This window comes from Talpa europaea (assembly GCF_964194135.1).
Source record: "Talpa europaea genome assembly, chromosome: 5".
Lineage (NCBI taxonomy): Eukaryota > Metazoa > Chordata > Mammalia > Eulipotyphla > Talpidae > Talpa > Talpa europaea.
In genome coordinates, this window is record NC_140071.1 from 23,503,226 (window position 1) to 23,517,042 (window position 13,817).

The 13,817-nt window shown below is 34.5% G+C and overlaps 1 protein-coding gene across 1 annotated transcript in view; it reads right to left on the reverse strand.

The window, feature by feature from the left end:
• HCN1 (hyperpolarization activated cyclic nucleotide gated potassium channel 1) overlaps positions 1-13,817 on the reverse strand; it is a gene marked incomplete at both ends in the record, with an annotated part of 317,617 nt that overhangs the window by 50,807 nt on the left and 252,993 nt on the right. Inside the window, one exon of the mRNA XM_084234155.1 lies at positions 4,669-4,815. Coding sequence (XP_084090281.1) covers positions 4,669-4,815 — 147 coding nt within the window. The remainder of the gene's footprint in view (positions 1-4,668; positions 4,816-13,817) is intronic.

Here is a 13,817-nt window from a genome sequence, read left to right on the forward strand (position 1 = left end):
TTTCCTAAGAAAACATGTCTGTCTTTTATAGATTCAAGTTTTATCTGAAAATTGACTTTTGTTATCTCTCTACCATGTCTTTCCTTCCTTTTTTATAATACCACTTCTCTTAAAATAAAGTCTTTACTCAGAATAACATTAAACTTAGGCATTTTGTGCTTCTGATTCCAGAAGAGCAAAATGGAGTCCATGGTTTTCACCTTTTTAAAGTGTTAAGTGTTTACCTTCCACCACTAGGGTCTTTAATTTCATTAAGTCGCCATGATTCTTACCTTGCTTTTCATTCACAATTCTGTTAAAGAAAACCATTTGTTCATTAAATATTAAATGAATTCCTACTATATTCTGGTCACTAGAGATACAAATATGTTAAGACTTTATTCTCAAGAAATGCATAATCTTGAGCGAGACAAACAATAAATGATAAGTGACACATACAGTGTTAGAGTGGTTGGGGGCAATTTATAAAGAAGGTCATACCTGGTAAGTATGTGTAAGAGAAAGGAGAAGGTAAGCTGAAAGAACTGAAGATAAAGAGGGTAGCATGATGAGAGGCAAATCGGTGATCAAAAGCACTTTTGTTCCTCATGAAATTATCAATAACTCCCTATTGATGAAATAAGACTATAAAGAAATGTAGATGGAGGCAGCCCATGAAAAACCTCACGTGTCATGTCAAGGAGCCTGGACTTTGTGCATGGAATCTGAGGTCATGACCAGGTTCTTAGAGGCCTGCAACACTGTCAAACTCGTTTTATATTAGTCAATATGATAGCCATGAGATAGTATGCACTTAAACTACCTGAGATCAAAAGCAAAGAGAAAACGTTGTGTGTGCACTTCAGATGCTGAGATAAAAGATGCTGAAACTGAACCATGGTGTTTGAAATACTTTTTTAAAAATGGTCATAATTTAATGATGAGCCTTGTAGGAATTGAGGGAATTGGAAGTATATCAGTAGATGGCAGTAAGGGGCAAAAATGAAAGTGATTTCTTTCCCCCACTGAGAATCAGAGTAAATGAAAGTTTGGCAAAAAGAATGTAGTTAATACGCAAAATTTATATTTTGTATAGTCAGTTGTCCTGACTAAATCATTACGTCGAGAATTTTCTAATAGAAAAGAATGCTTCCCCTTTAAGTATGCAATGTCTTTCGGTTCATTTTTATACTCACATTTTCTGTCAGCTCTCTGTATTTTTTCTTTCTTTAAAGATTTATTTATTTATTTATTTATTTATTTATTTATTTATTTATTTATTTATTTATACAAGCACTGGGTACAGTCAGAAGCACGGGAGGGTGAGAGAATTCACCAGAGTGGGGAACAGAACAGGCAGAACGACGAAGTACACTGCTGAGGGGAGCAGCGGGCTCTGCAGGAGAGTGCTGGGTGCCATGTGGGACTCTCCCAGTGGCTGGCATCCATTGAACTGTGCTGCAGAGACGGTGGGCAGCTTCTCAGCCCAGCACTCAACCACTGTGCCACCAGAGGAGGCCCTCTCTATATTTTTTCAATGGCATTTTATACTAGAAAGCCAGAATGCTTACTTTTTCCTGCTTCTTTAAAAAAAAAAAAAAAAAAAAAACTCCTTGGCTTTATTACATCCTCACATATTTTAATTTTATCTTAGTCCCTAATACTGTTTCTTTGATTGTCTGCATGGCATGTCTTGCCCTACTTGTACACTCCAAGCCTTTGAGAACCAATTTGATGTCAGTGTTCTAAGTTTCTGCCTCTTAGTGAAGGTAATTTGGATCTGAAACAAATTCTCTAATCCAACATAAGGCTAAACCAAAACAAACTGATAGATTTTCTTTTTAAAAGATGACATATTATATTTTCTTTTTTTTTTAAATACAAAAAAAAAAAGGTCGATGGTAGTGCACTATGGGTCATTTGATGGTTGGTGATACCTGGGGGTGGGGGAAGTCCTATAATTCCAAAATAACAACAATAATGTTACTTTAATTTAAAAAAAATGGTGTTACTAGTTAAAAAAAAAAAAAACAACCCTTTAAACTGTGTTCCTCTGGGCAAAAAACAACTGCAAATTCCAAATTGATTGAGGACTTTGTAAGGAAATAAGCTAAACAAAGCAGATATTTACTTCCTTTTATTGTCAAATTTAACTTTTAGCTTAAAGCTTGTCCCAAAAATGTAAATAACTTTTAGTGGATATGGAAATTTAGGAATGATTTATAAGTGATAAAGACATTAGTTGGAATGAAAATACTTAAAGAATTACCTAACACATGCTACATATACTGGGAGTTTCAAGAAAATATTAAATGTAGGTGAGATGGTCTTTGTTCTAAGAAACTTTCAAGACGAAGTAGAGAAAATATAGTCATAATATAAGCGGAATGCATAAGCAGCATCCAAAAGTCATGGACTCAGTATACTTGGAGTCAGAGAAAAGTTATTAAATTAGTCTAGAAAATCAAAGAATGTATAAATAAAGAAGCGTTATTTGAATTAGATTTTGCCAACAGATGAGAGACATTTCTGGAAAACATATGATGCAAGGGTGAGAAATTATAATTGATTTTTGCAAAACAGCAAGTTGCACTATTGGCTGCAGGCCAATTTGGAACATGTAGAACAATGGGAAAAAGAAAAGCTGGAATTTAGCTGAGGTCAGAGCACAGAATGACTGGAATAGGAACCTATGAGACTTTCTTTGATTTAATATGTAATGTAAAGACTAAAAGTTTCAGAGACAGATATGGCCAGCTTATAAACATAAAAATAGATTAATCTGGCAGTGATGGTTTATTTATTTATTTATTTTTTGAAGATTCATTTACTTATTTATGTATACATGAGCTGGGGTACAGACCAGAGATTGTGGGGGAGGGAGTGAGAGGAGTCACCAGAGAGGAGTTCCACAGAGCAGGGAACAGAACAGGTAGACTGACTGAAATATACTGCTGAGGGGAGCAGCGGGCGAGGCAGAGCGGTCTGCTGCGCCATGTGGGTTGCTCCCTGGCCGGCCGTGGATTGTACTTGTGCTGCAGAAACTGCAGATTGCTTCACAGTGCAGTGCTTAACCCCTTGAGCTACTAGGGAGGCCCTGGCAGTGATGTTTTAAATGGTAGTAAGAGAAGACAGATCAAAGGCTTGCAGACAAAACTAAGGGACAGTGCACAAAGGTTGGGTGAGAAGAATGACGTGAAGGTGATGACACTGTGGAACACACAAGGGCACAGGGGTGAGATTTATTACTACAGAATACTGATGGTGTTTGATGAAGGACTGGATGTGCACAGAAGAGAAAAATTCAAAAGGGGCCCAAAGCTTTATGTTCCAAATGACTTGAGAGAATGACTAAAACATTTACAGTCCTACAAAGTATAAGTGGTTTAGTGATGGAAGATAACAAATATATGTACATATGTGTGTGTGTGTATTTTATATGATATAGGGCCAGGAGATATGATGTAACTTTACAGACACTAGAGTTAATGGCAACAGATTGGAATTCAAATTTTATTGATGTGAGGTGAAATAAATATAAGAATAAATTCAGAAGGGCAGAAAAAGGGCCTCCCCGGGGGCGCAGTGGTTGAGTGCTGGGTTGCGAAGCTGCCCGCAGCCTCTGCAGCGCCAGTTCTATCCTCGGCCACCAGCGAGGGTCACACATGGCACGCAGACCTCTCCTGCCGCCTGCTGCTCCGCTCAGCAGTGTACTTCATCACTCTGCCTGTTCTGTTCCCCGCTCTGGCTCTGGTGAATTCTCTCACCCTCCTGCGCTTCTGACTGTACCCAGTGCTTGTATAAATAAATAAATAAATCTTTAAAAAAAAGGGCAGAAAGAAAAGCTAATACCTCAGTTATTATTCAGTGTTAAAGAAGCCAAAAAATGAGATCCTGGATGTGTGTTTAGTTAAAGATTTGAAAAGTACCATCAATGGTCAAAGATGAAGGATTTGATGGTTAATAGGGCATTGATAATGGTAAAAAAAACAATTTCAGTAAAGAAATGGAGATCAGCCACAGTGCAATGATTATAGCATTTATAGTATATTATATTATAGTAATCCTTTGAGAAAGTTTCTTGTAAATATTGGAGAAAAAGCAGAGCAGTATAAGAAATATGAACAATTAAGAGAATGTTCTTTTGGTCTAGAGGTTAACTGAATATTCTGGTAGGCAGAGCAAAGACTTCTGGGGAGAGATGGAAAGAAGATGCAAGGCAAAGAGGTAGTTATTGATATTGCAAAGTGTTTTAATGGAGTAATAGGACATGAATTGCACCCAATCAGATCTGTATGAGGTCAGAATACAGGAGATGAACAGAGAAAATAAAAATGGTAAGAGAGTAGAAGTCAAAAAGAGAAATAAATCAGTATGCATGAAACCACAGTGAAAAATTGATAAAATACAGACATAGAAGCCATTAGAATGAATTTTGACAATTAGGGATACAAAATAAAACCATTTTGAGAATCACAGTGCGATGAACCATTTTGCAATATTTTTTGAAAAGCAATGCAAAGCCTACAGATGGAAGAACGCAGGAGAAAATAAGGGCAAAAATGGTGTCTTAATATTTAGTTCTGATTTTTCTTTTATAGATGCATAACTGGTGCTTGAGGATTTCCCATGAAAAGAGAGAATAAACAATGTTCATGTACCATGGAGACGGAGGACTATAAATCTTACCTCTCTCAGAGGATCATTGAGTTCACTGAGAATATTTTCCTCATCAAAGATTTTGCCTTGGTATCTGTGTTCATAATAATCATGAATCTTCTGACGCATATCGGCTGGTAACTTATGGAATGACATGTATTGTTCCACTTGCTTATACTGTGAGGAAAGGAAATTAGGAAGCATTGTTAGACTGGGTGAGAAATCATCATATTACTTTATTGCGCTATATTCAATCACATTTGAAAACTCAGTAACCAAAAAGGAAATCCAACCTTTCAGGGGCAGGAATTAATGTACAAGGTTATAATGCATTTAATCTGAGTCACATATTATATGGGGAATTAATTAAGGCAAACATATCCTATGAAGGTCTGATATGTTGTGGAGAGGGGTGAATTCATAGTAGATTTAAGGTGTAGCTCAAAAAAAAAAGTGAAGTGGCATGAAAAAAATGTGCTATTCCTTTTTTTTTTTGGTTAAAGTATAAAATAATATTGAAGTTGCTTTTTGCCTTTTCATTTGGAGGAAGAATATGTTAACTTTAGTAGTACAAAAGGTGTTATCTTAAACCTTACAGTAAAAGATCAGACCTAAATGATTTTTGAAAATAGTGGCAGAGAGCTTGGTAGCAATTCACAATTTACAGACATTCAATTAACACAGCTTATAGACACTCAAGTAATAAAAAGAGAACATGGCAGCCTGCATATTTAGGATTTAGGAGAATATCAGGGTGAGGCAGAATTCACATAATTTTATAAGTGAAAGTTAACTTAGACATTTAAGTTCATTTAACCAAGTCATTATCAAACTTGAGTGCTTATAAAACTTGGGGTGGGTTTGCCTTTTGGGAATGCAGATTTATGGACTTCAGAGATTGATTCCTTTGATGAATCTACCCTTAACTATTCTCAGGCATGCTCATATACACATAGATTTTTTTAAAAAAAGTAATATTATGCTAATCAAACAGGAACACAGGAGTGTGGATATTAACTAACAGCTTATTAGAAGAGAATTTCAGACCTTACTGGAGATTATGAAACCAGTACTGACATCATAAAAAAATTCCCTACATGACTCATACAAATGTTTAGGTTTGAGAAGTACCCACTCTATTTTTTTAATATAAGTGATCATGAGACCACACTCTGAAAAAAGCTAAACAGAAATAAAATGATAAAAATGAGTACAAAGTATAAAGTAGGTAATAAAACTGGATAAAGATGCTATAATAAGAGTCTGTACTTAAGCAAAACACTTTTGAGGTATTGTCTATGGGAAATTTTCCTTAAAACTTTTCCTGACAACAGACTTCTGACTAGAAAATGTTGGTCTCATGAGTCCTCGTTCATAATTTTAATTTTTATTGGTAATTGATAACACAAACAAAACTGATAACACAGCAACCCAGTTTTATGTATGTATTCAATTTTTCACACAGATTTTGCTAACCTATAGCATTCATATTATTGTGGGTGCTCCCTTTTAAAGAATAATATCCTCAAAAAAACTTTGTCTTAGGACTTCCTTTATTTGGTCACCAGATTGTCCTTCCATTATTTAAAGTCTGCAAATATGTGTATCTATATCTAAAGCAACTTGGTTATGACGTAGGCATTTTGATTTTAGGCACTAATGGTGTCACTATCTTTGCGTCTACGTGGTCTCTGGTATGGACTTGAATGGATGAGCTCAGAATCTGTTTGCCAACCAATGTTGGTAGCCCACTTGTAGTGGCCTGGAGTTTAGTTGACTTGGTCCCTCATGAAGCTCACCCATAGTGAAAGTTTCAGTGGTCTCCACTGTAAGACCCCTGTTAGAATAAAGCTGATTTGCAGCTGAACTGAAAAAGCTGTATCTTTACTTCTAGAGCCAGTTGTGTACCTGATTTTTACTTTTGGTCAAAAAAAAAAAAAGAAATTTTTCAAAAGTGCAGAATAGTTTATATACTGGTTTAGTGTCTGAAACTCCACTGGAGCTCCCCAAGATGATCTTAACTTTTGCACTAATAATTTGCAACTGGCCTACCTCTTTTGACTGATCTAGCTTGACAGCTTATTGAGACACTGAGAGTTTAGTCAGTAAGCTCTTCCTCATCCAAACTCCTTGTATAAATTAAGGTGTACAGGCCATAGATATAGTTTGTTCTAGGTGCCCAAAGTTTGTGCCTAAGGGGAGCTCGTGTTGGGGAGAGACATTCACACCTCTGATGCTGGTCTGTATTGTCTTTTTCTGTTACCCTATACCTTTGATTTTAAAGAAAAGCCTCATATGAATATAGTCTGTGGAGTCTGGTGAGTCTTGTCAAATATCTGAACCTGGAAAAGCACTAAGACAACTTTAGGCAACAGAACTGCCATAGTTTGGACACTTTTTTCATTGGTGGAAAAAATTTTAGTTCTGATAAAATACAGGATTCAACTTTCTTTGGGACCAGTATATGTCAAGCAATCTCTGCTTGTTTATCTCAACAGACTGCTTGCTCAAACACTGCTTGGGGTGGTAAAGTTAAATCTAGCCAGCATATTGAATTCTAGATTCTCTGCTCATTGGTACGTATCTCATGTGTATTGGAAGCAATATTAAAACGTAGTATTTTATTCATTTTCGAAAAACCGATGCCTACATGCAAATATTTACAGAGTAATCTGCTCTGTATCTGTCTCCAGAATTGAAAAGCTGATCCTTGATTAGCTGATTACAAGTGTTACATATAAAATTATTGTATTTTTATAAAAAGTCAGGGTTGTTTGAGTTTAGTTATTTTTCCTTACACTAATTATTTAATCCCTTTAGACTTCAGTTACTAACCTACAGTAGGAGGGTGATACACCATGCTATTTTAGAGTGAATAGCATATTTGAGTAAAATATGCTATTTGAAGCATTAGAGTGAAAGTAGTAAGAAAAGATATTCAATTTTTGACAAGTTGAGTTTAAGATGCCCATGGCACATCCTAATGCTTATATGAATGTAGGTCAGGCACTCAGGAGAAAATAGACACATGGTGACTAAGGGATCACCAAGGAAGGATATGTCAAATGAGGAGAAAAAAAGACAAAAAGGGGAAATTAGAATTTGAAAGCAGAATACAGTGTTTAAAAGTGCTTATTTTCAAAAACCAATAATCAACTATCAATTGTATTACTGTTTGTTTAATGTTTAAATTAGTCATTAGATTTATGATCAAGTCATCTTATTTTTTACCAGAGATATATTTAGCATTTCCATTTATTTATATGGTAACCATGATTTCTATTTGATGTTACACTGAAAATAAATGAATCCATTTTTGTGTATAAAATGCTAGGTTTTATGTTAATGATCTTATCAAGTATTATTTCTAAAATATTTGCAGCAGGATTCAAGCACTTTCAAGAGCTCTATTATTAATACAGAATAATCTTCAATTCATTGTTACTGAGGAAAAACTTTTCATTTAGCAAAAATGGATTCCTGGTTTTGTAAATTTTTTTTTAACCAGCATAGACCTGAAACAATAAGTAACATAATAATAAACTCCCCTAACTTACCTAAATCGACTACCAGTAAATTAAATGGAAAAAAAAAAAACAAGCAAATGCAAATTGTACAGGAAATGCAGATATCTGTAAAGTTACATGTGGATTTCTCTAAGAGGGGGAATCATTCAGTTGTTTCTTAAGAATAGTTAAGTATCTACTTTTAATGGAAAACTATCAAATTTGAAACATTTTAGATGCTATTAAAATCCTTACTGAAAAATCAGTTAAAAATTACTATGTCTTCATCCAGAATGATCTCTTCCAATATAAACACTTACTTGTCCTCTTGTTTATGGGAGCTAACACTATCCACTCAGATCATACTTTCAAAAATTTAAATATAAAATCGATTTTCAAATAACTTAGAAATTATTTATACTATATTTTCCTTCCTTTCTCTCTCTACTTCTCTTCCTTCCTCCTTCTTCTTACCTTCCTTCCTTCAAGCTTCCTTTTCTTTTTTATAATATTTTGGTTTGCAAGTAGCCAGATTTCAAAAAGTTTTCACAAAGTTAATGTGATACTATTTAAGATTTAACTAAGCAAATAAGTGAAAAAAAAATAATAACAATGACAAGAGGGTGTGTTTAGCCAATTAGGAAAAAAAATGCTTAATTACAAAGTAAATTATTCACATAAAACATCCTTTGGAAAGTTTACTTTTTAGTAATTATAAAACAAAGTCTAAGGAATACATGATTGTTAGAAATTCAAACAGTCATTATCATTATAATAGAGTTAAAATGTGTGCTTGTATATTTTAAAAATCCTTTTGAGTGATTTCCTGCTCTAAATGACTGCTCTTTGTTACTGCAGTTTTTTTTTTTTAATTGGAGTGTGTGTGTGTGTGTGTGTGTGTGTGTGTGTAGGAAAATTATTATGCTCCTTCATTTAACAAGAGTACAGAGTACAGATTGCTCTGGTAATCTAATCGTTTTCATTTTTCCATAAGATGAATGAAAGTATTCTATGCTGTCTAACCATCTTATTTCCTTCCCCTCCTCCTACAGTTTGTTCACTCACAGATGATGATGACCTTACTTAAAATTCCAAAGAGAAGTAAAAGTTACACACTTGAGCATCTTTTAACTTGTTTGGAAAGATACCTATTTTTCTCCTCTCTTTAATCTTGTAACACTGGAAAAAGTATCTCTTCTCTCATTTAAAGTTAATCTTTCAAACTGTGTTTGCATAACTTGTTCTCAATCCTCCTCAGAAACATCACCCTATTTATTATTGTTTCTGTCTTATCTCTTCAACTTTCTCCATACATTGGTTCCAGTCAAACAGTTTTTAATTCTTCAATTAAAATATATCTCCAGCTAAAACAATGATGATTATTATGATGGTAACAAGAACTGCAATAGTAGTAGTTGTAATATGTAACTCTTGGATATTACAAATTTTCTAGGTACTCAATGAAACAATTTACTCAATCCTCATAACAACCTTATGATATTGCTACCATTGTTATCACTTTTCAGATGCACAGAAGCTTTAAATAACTTGCATAAAATCACACAGTTAATTAGTGCTGAAGCCAGGATTAGAACCTAAACAATCAGGATCTATATCTGTGCTCTGCTTCACTACATGATATTCCTGTTTTAAAAAAATTCCTCTAAACTGAACACAAGTAACCCTCTATCTACCACACAATTTTTCTCCTTCCCTTTCTCGCTCAATTTCAATGAATGGCTTACACTCATGATATCACTGTCTACCTCTCATTAAAACTTTAAACATTGAATTATAGCTTCCATTTCTTCTATCACACTACTAATACTCAAATTTCCATGATTTCCCAATGATCACCATACTTATTTAAGTACAAAGATTTTCTTTGGTATACAAACAGAATTGATCATTGCTAGTAGCAAACCCCATTGAGGCTGCCCACTGGAACCTCTCTATCCTTGCAAGTTGGACCTCCTCTAACCCCAATTATACCTATGGTAGCCAGTCCAGCTCAGAGTTTCTATTTTAGGGTTTCCTCAGAAGCTTAGAAAACTTTCACAGCTCAAACTAGAGTTGACCGTGAGTATGGAGATGAAGAGAGGTTTAGGTGATGCTTGCCAAAGCAGTTTTCAACTACGGAGAGATTTAATTCTATCTAGATTAATACCACAGTCTGTCATTCTTCAGAGACACAATACTGAGGTGCATTTTACACAGTTCTTCAGAGTGTGTGATTCAAATGAAGTCAACCTCATTTTATTAAAATGAAAATAACTCAATAAAACACACTTCATTGGCTTTCCCTTTCTCCCAGCCTTACTATTTCCCCATTTCACTTCTTAGCAATACTCCCAATAAGTTACCTAAACTCAAATCCTTTTCTGAGGCTCTAGCAAGAAAACCAGGCTAAGGCAGTATTATTACTGATTCCTTCCTCCCAGAAACATCTTATAACTTGTCTGATCCTAAATTTACAATGGAGCTACATCCTGATAAATTCGTAAGTTGAAAGTATAGGGAGTAAAAAGTTCATTCAATAGACCTAACAGACCAAACATCATAATTTAGCCTAGCCTACCTTAACCATGCTCAGAGCAATGACGTTAGCCTACAGATGGGCAGTAATTGCTTTTCTATTCTCATTAGAAGTAGGAGACACAGATTGGCCTATTGCAGACATGATGAGATGCAGAAACATACAAACAATGCTTAAAATGCTGGCAACACAGTACGCTATAGAGTATCAGTTTACTCGCATGTTGATGTAGCTCACTGGGAGTTGTGGCTCAACGTAGTTGGCCAGCACAGTGAGAGTGTATACTGCATAGTGCTAACCCAAGAAAAGATTTAAAAAATCCAAGTTGATATAAAATATATATATATTTTTAAAAATCCAAGTACAGTTTCTATTGCATGCATATTGCTTTCACACCATAATAAAGTTTAAAATTTTTAAGTTGAGCCATCATAAGTGGAGGACAGTCTATATATATTCTTCTGGTTTTCTCTTTATTCTCTGGCTGTTCTTTGCAGCCTTATATGTTGACTTATCTTTATATGGTGGTGTTTCCAAGACTATGCCCAAGTCTTTTTTTATTGCCTTTCACCTCTAAATTTTCCTTGAGTCATCCTTCCTACTTGAATGACTTCAGTTACTATTAATATACCATCATTCTCCACATCAGTGGCTCCAGCAGAGAACTAACTTCTGATTTCCAGACTTATATGTCTGTGTTCCCTTGAGCATTTACTTTTAAAACATGTCTCAAGAGCACATCAAATCCAACATAGCCAAAACTGAAATAATCGCCCTTACCTGCCACACCTTCTCTAATGAACCAGTGACTGTAGTTATAAATCTAGCTTAGAGAACCTTCATCTCTGTATCCAAAATGTGTGACTCTTTGTTCCCAGATACTAGAAGGGGAAGTCTACTTTTAATGTCACATTCTCTGAGCCTTTCCTCCTAATACCTGGGCAAAACTTAATATACATTCAAATAACATAGGGATCTTGTTAACATGTAGATTCACATTCAGAATGTTGGGTTAGAACCAATACCTGCCATTTCTAACAATGTCTCAAATTAAGTTTTATGCTATTAGTCAGAAATTCACAGTAATAAGGCTTTAGATTAAATTGGATGAGCCATTTATGCACCATGGAACCAAGCTGGTACTCTAGTTATTTTCCAACTGTCACAACTGCTTATTGATTTTTCCCTATTTTCTGGTAGACCATAAGGTCCATTAAGGGGAGGATTATTCTGTACTAGACCATATGCATCTTGAGGTGTTTTCTTATCATTGTATCTCTATTCTCTGATACAATGACTCACATGTAGTAGGTGTTCAATATTTGCTGAACTGATTGGCTACATGTTCTAAAATATTCTTTTAGTGTTTGGAATTATATTGTTTAATCTTGATTAAACAATTAAATTGTTTAATCTTGGGAGCCAGATTCGAAGTGTTTTTTTTTTTTTTTTGTAGTACTAGCAAAATGATATTTGTCTTTGATAAAATCAAAGAAACATTTAAACTCTTTTGTTCTCACTTTAAAATTTGAATGGCAGAAAAATAAAACACCTATTTATTGTCATAAAACACATAATCTTTTGTCTTTTCAGAGAGAATAATATGCTTTATTTGAAATAGTGAAAGGATTCATCATTTAGTTCACTAACTTTTAACTTAAATGACTTTGCATTTAATTTAAGAAATTAGATAGTGTAGAACAAAGTGTTTCCTAAAGAATGACACCCATTCGTCATAAATCTAGGGATAATATTTTATGCCAAGGTTAAATCTTACAAACTATCCACAACTTCAGCTTTTAGATTAATAAATAGGGTTAGATTAATAAATAACTAGAGTACCAGCTTGGTTCCATGGTGCATCAATGGTTAGTGTAAAGTGACTAAAATGGTATAATTTTTTTTTTAAATTAGGTGCATGGATTGTTGACACATTGGGGCCTCTCTTGTGTGTGCTATGCTGCATGGTGTGTGTAATTTTTCAATGAAAAGATTTAAGTTTAGTTATGTTGGAGCTTCCTTGGTGGCACAGGGGTTAAGATGCAATGTATGAAGCAAGCCGCAGCCATTGCATCATGAGCTCAATTCCCGGCCGGCCAGGGAGAAATCCACATGGTGGTACAAACCCAGACCTCTCCTGTTTCGCCCGCTGCTCCCCTCAGCAGTGTACTTTGGTCTGTCTGCCTGTTTTGTTACCTGCTCTGTCTCTGGTGAATCCTCTCACCCCCTGCATCTCTGGCCTGTACCCCAATTCTTGTATAAAAATCTTAAAAAAAAAAAGTTTAAGTTTAGTTATGTTGGAACTCCATTGGGAAGATACATTCACTATCTGCAATAAAAAGTTGAGCATTTCTAATAGTGTGTTACCAATACTCTTTTTCTACATCCTCAACCAATTTTTTTAAGCTTTTGGTGATGGTTGAAAATTATTATTTAAACCCTGTATAAGTATATTGAAAGGATTAATAGTTTGAAAGTGAGGACGTTGCTCTAAAAAACATGATGTTCTCTTTAATTGTTTTTGGACAATATTTTTTTAGCATTAGTAATAGTTTGATTTACTTTTGACAGTCTCTAGTATGTTTTTAAGGTAGCTATTTTGATTTTACTGTCCACGGTTTTCCAAATTTAAAGGAACTGAGAATCTGAAGATATACAACAATTACTAAGAGTAAATATCATTTGGAGAATAAAGAAGGCGATGAATTAATGACTCACCAGCAAATTATCATGGAGAAACAATGTATCTGATGAAGAAAGGAGCTTTTATAGCACTTAAAATTTATGCTCTATTTGCATTAATTTATTTTCCAAAAGTGAAAAGTTCTAACAAAGATATCACTCTTTATGAGCAAATTAAAAGCATAATTTTCTTTAATTGTATAAGACAAGATTAAAATGGATATTACAGTACTTGTCAAATCTGATATGATAGGGTATTAAAATGCAATGAAGCTACACACACATATATTCAACACAACTAGTCAAAAATCCATGTTTCAGATCCAAGTAAGATCAACTGTCAGTCTCATCATGGAAAAATTTAAATACCTGTGTTAATACAATGGGGAAGTTGTATTATAACATTATACCCTGAGTTAGAAATTATTAGAAGAAATAAGAATAGCACTGCAGAA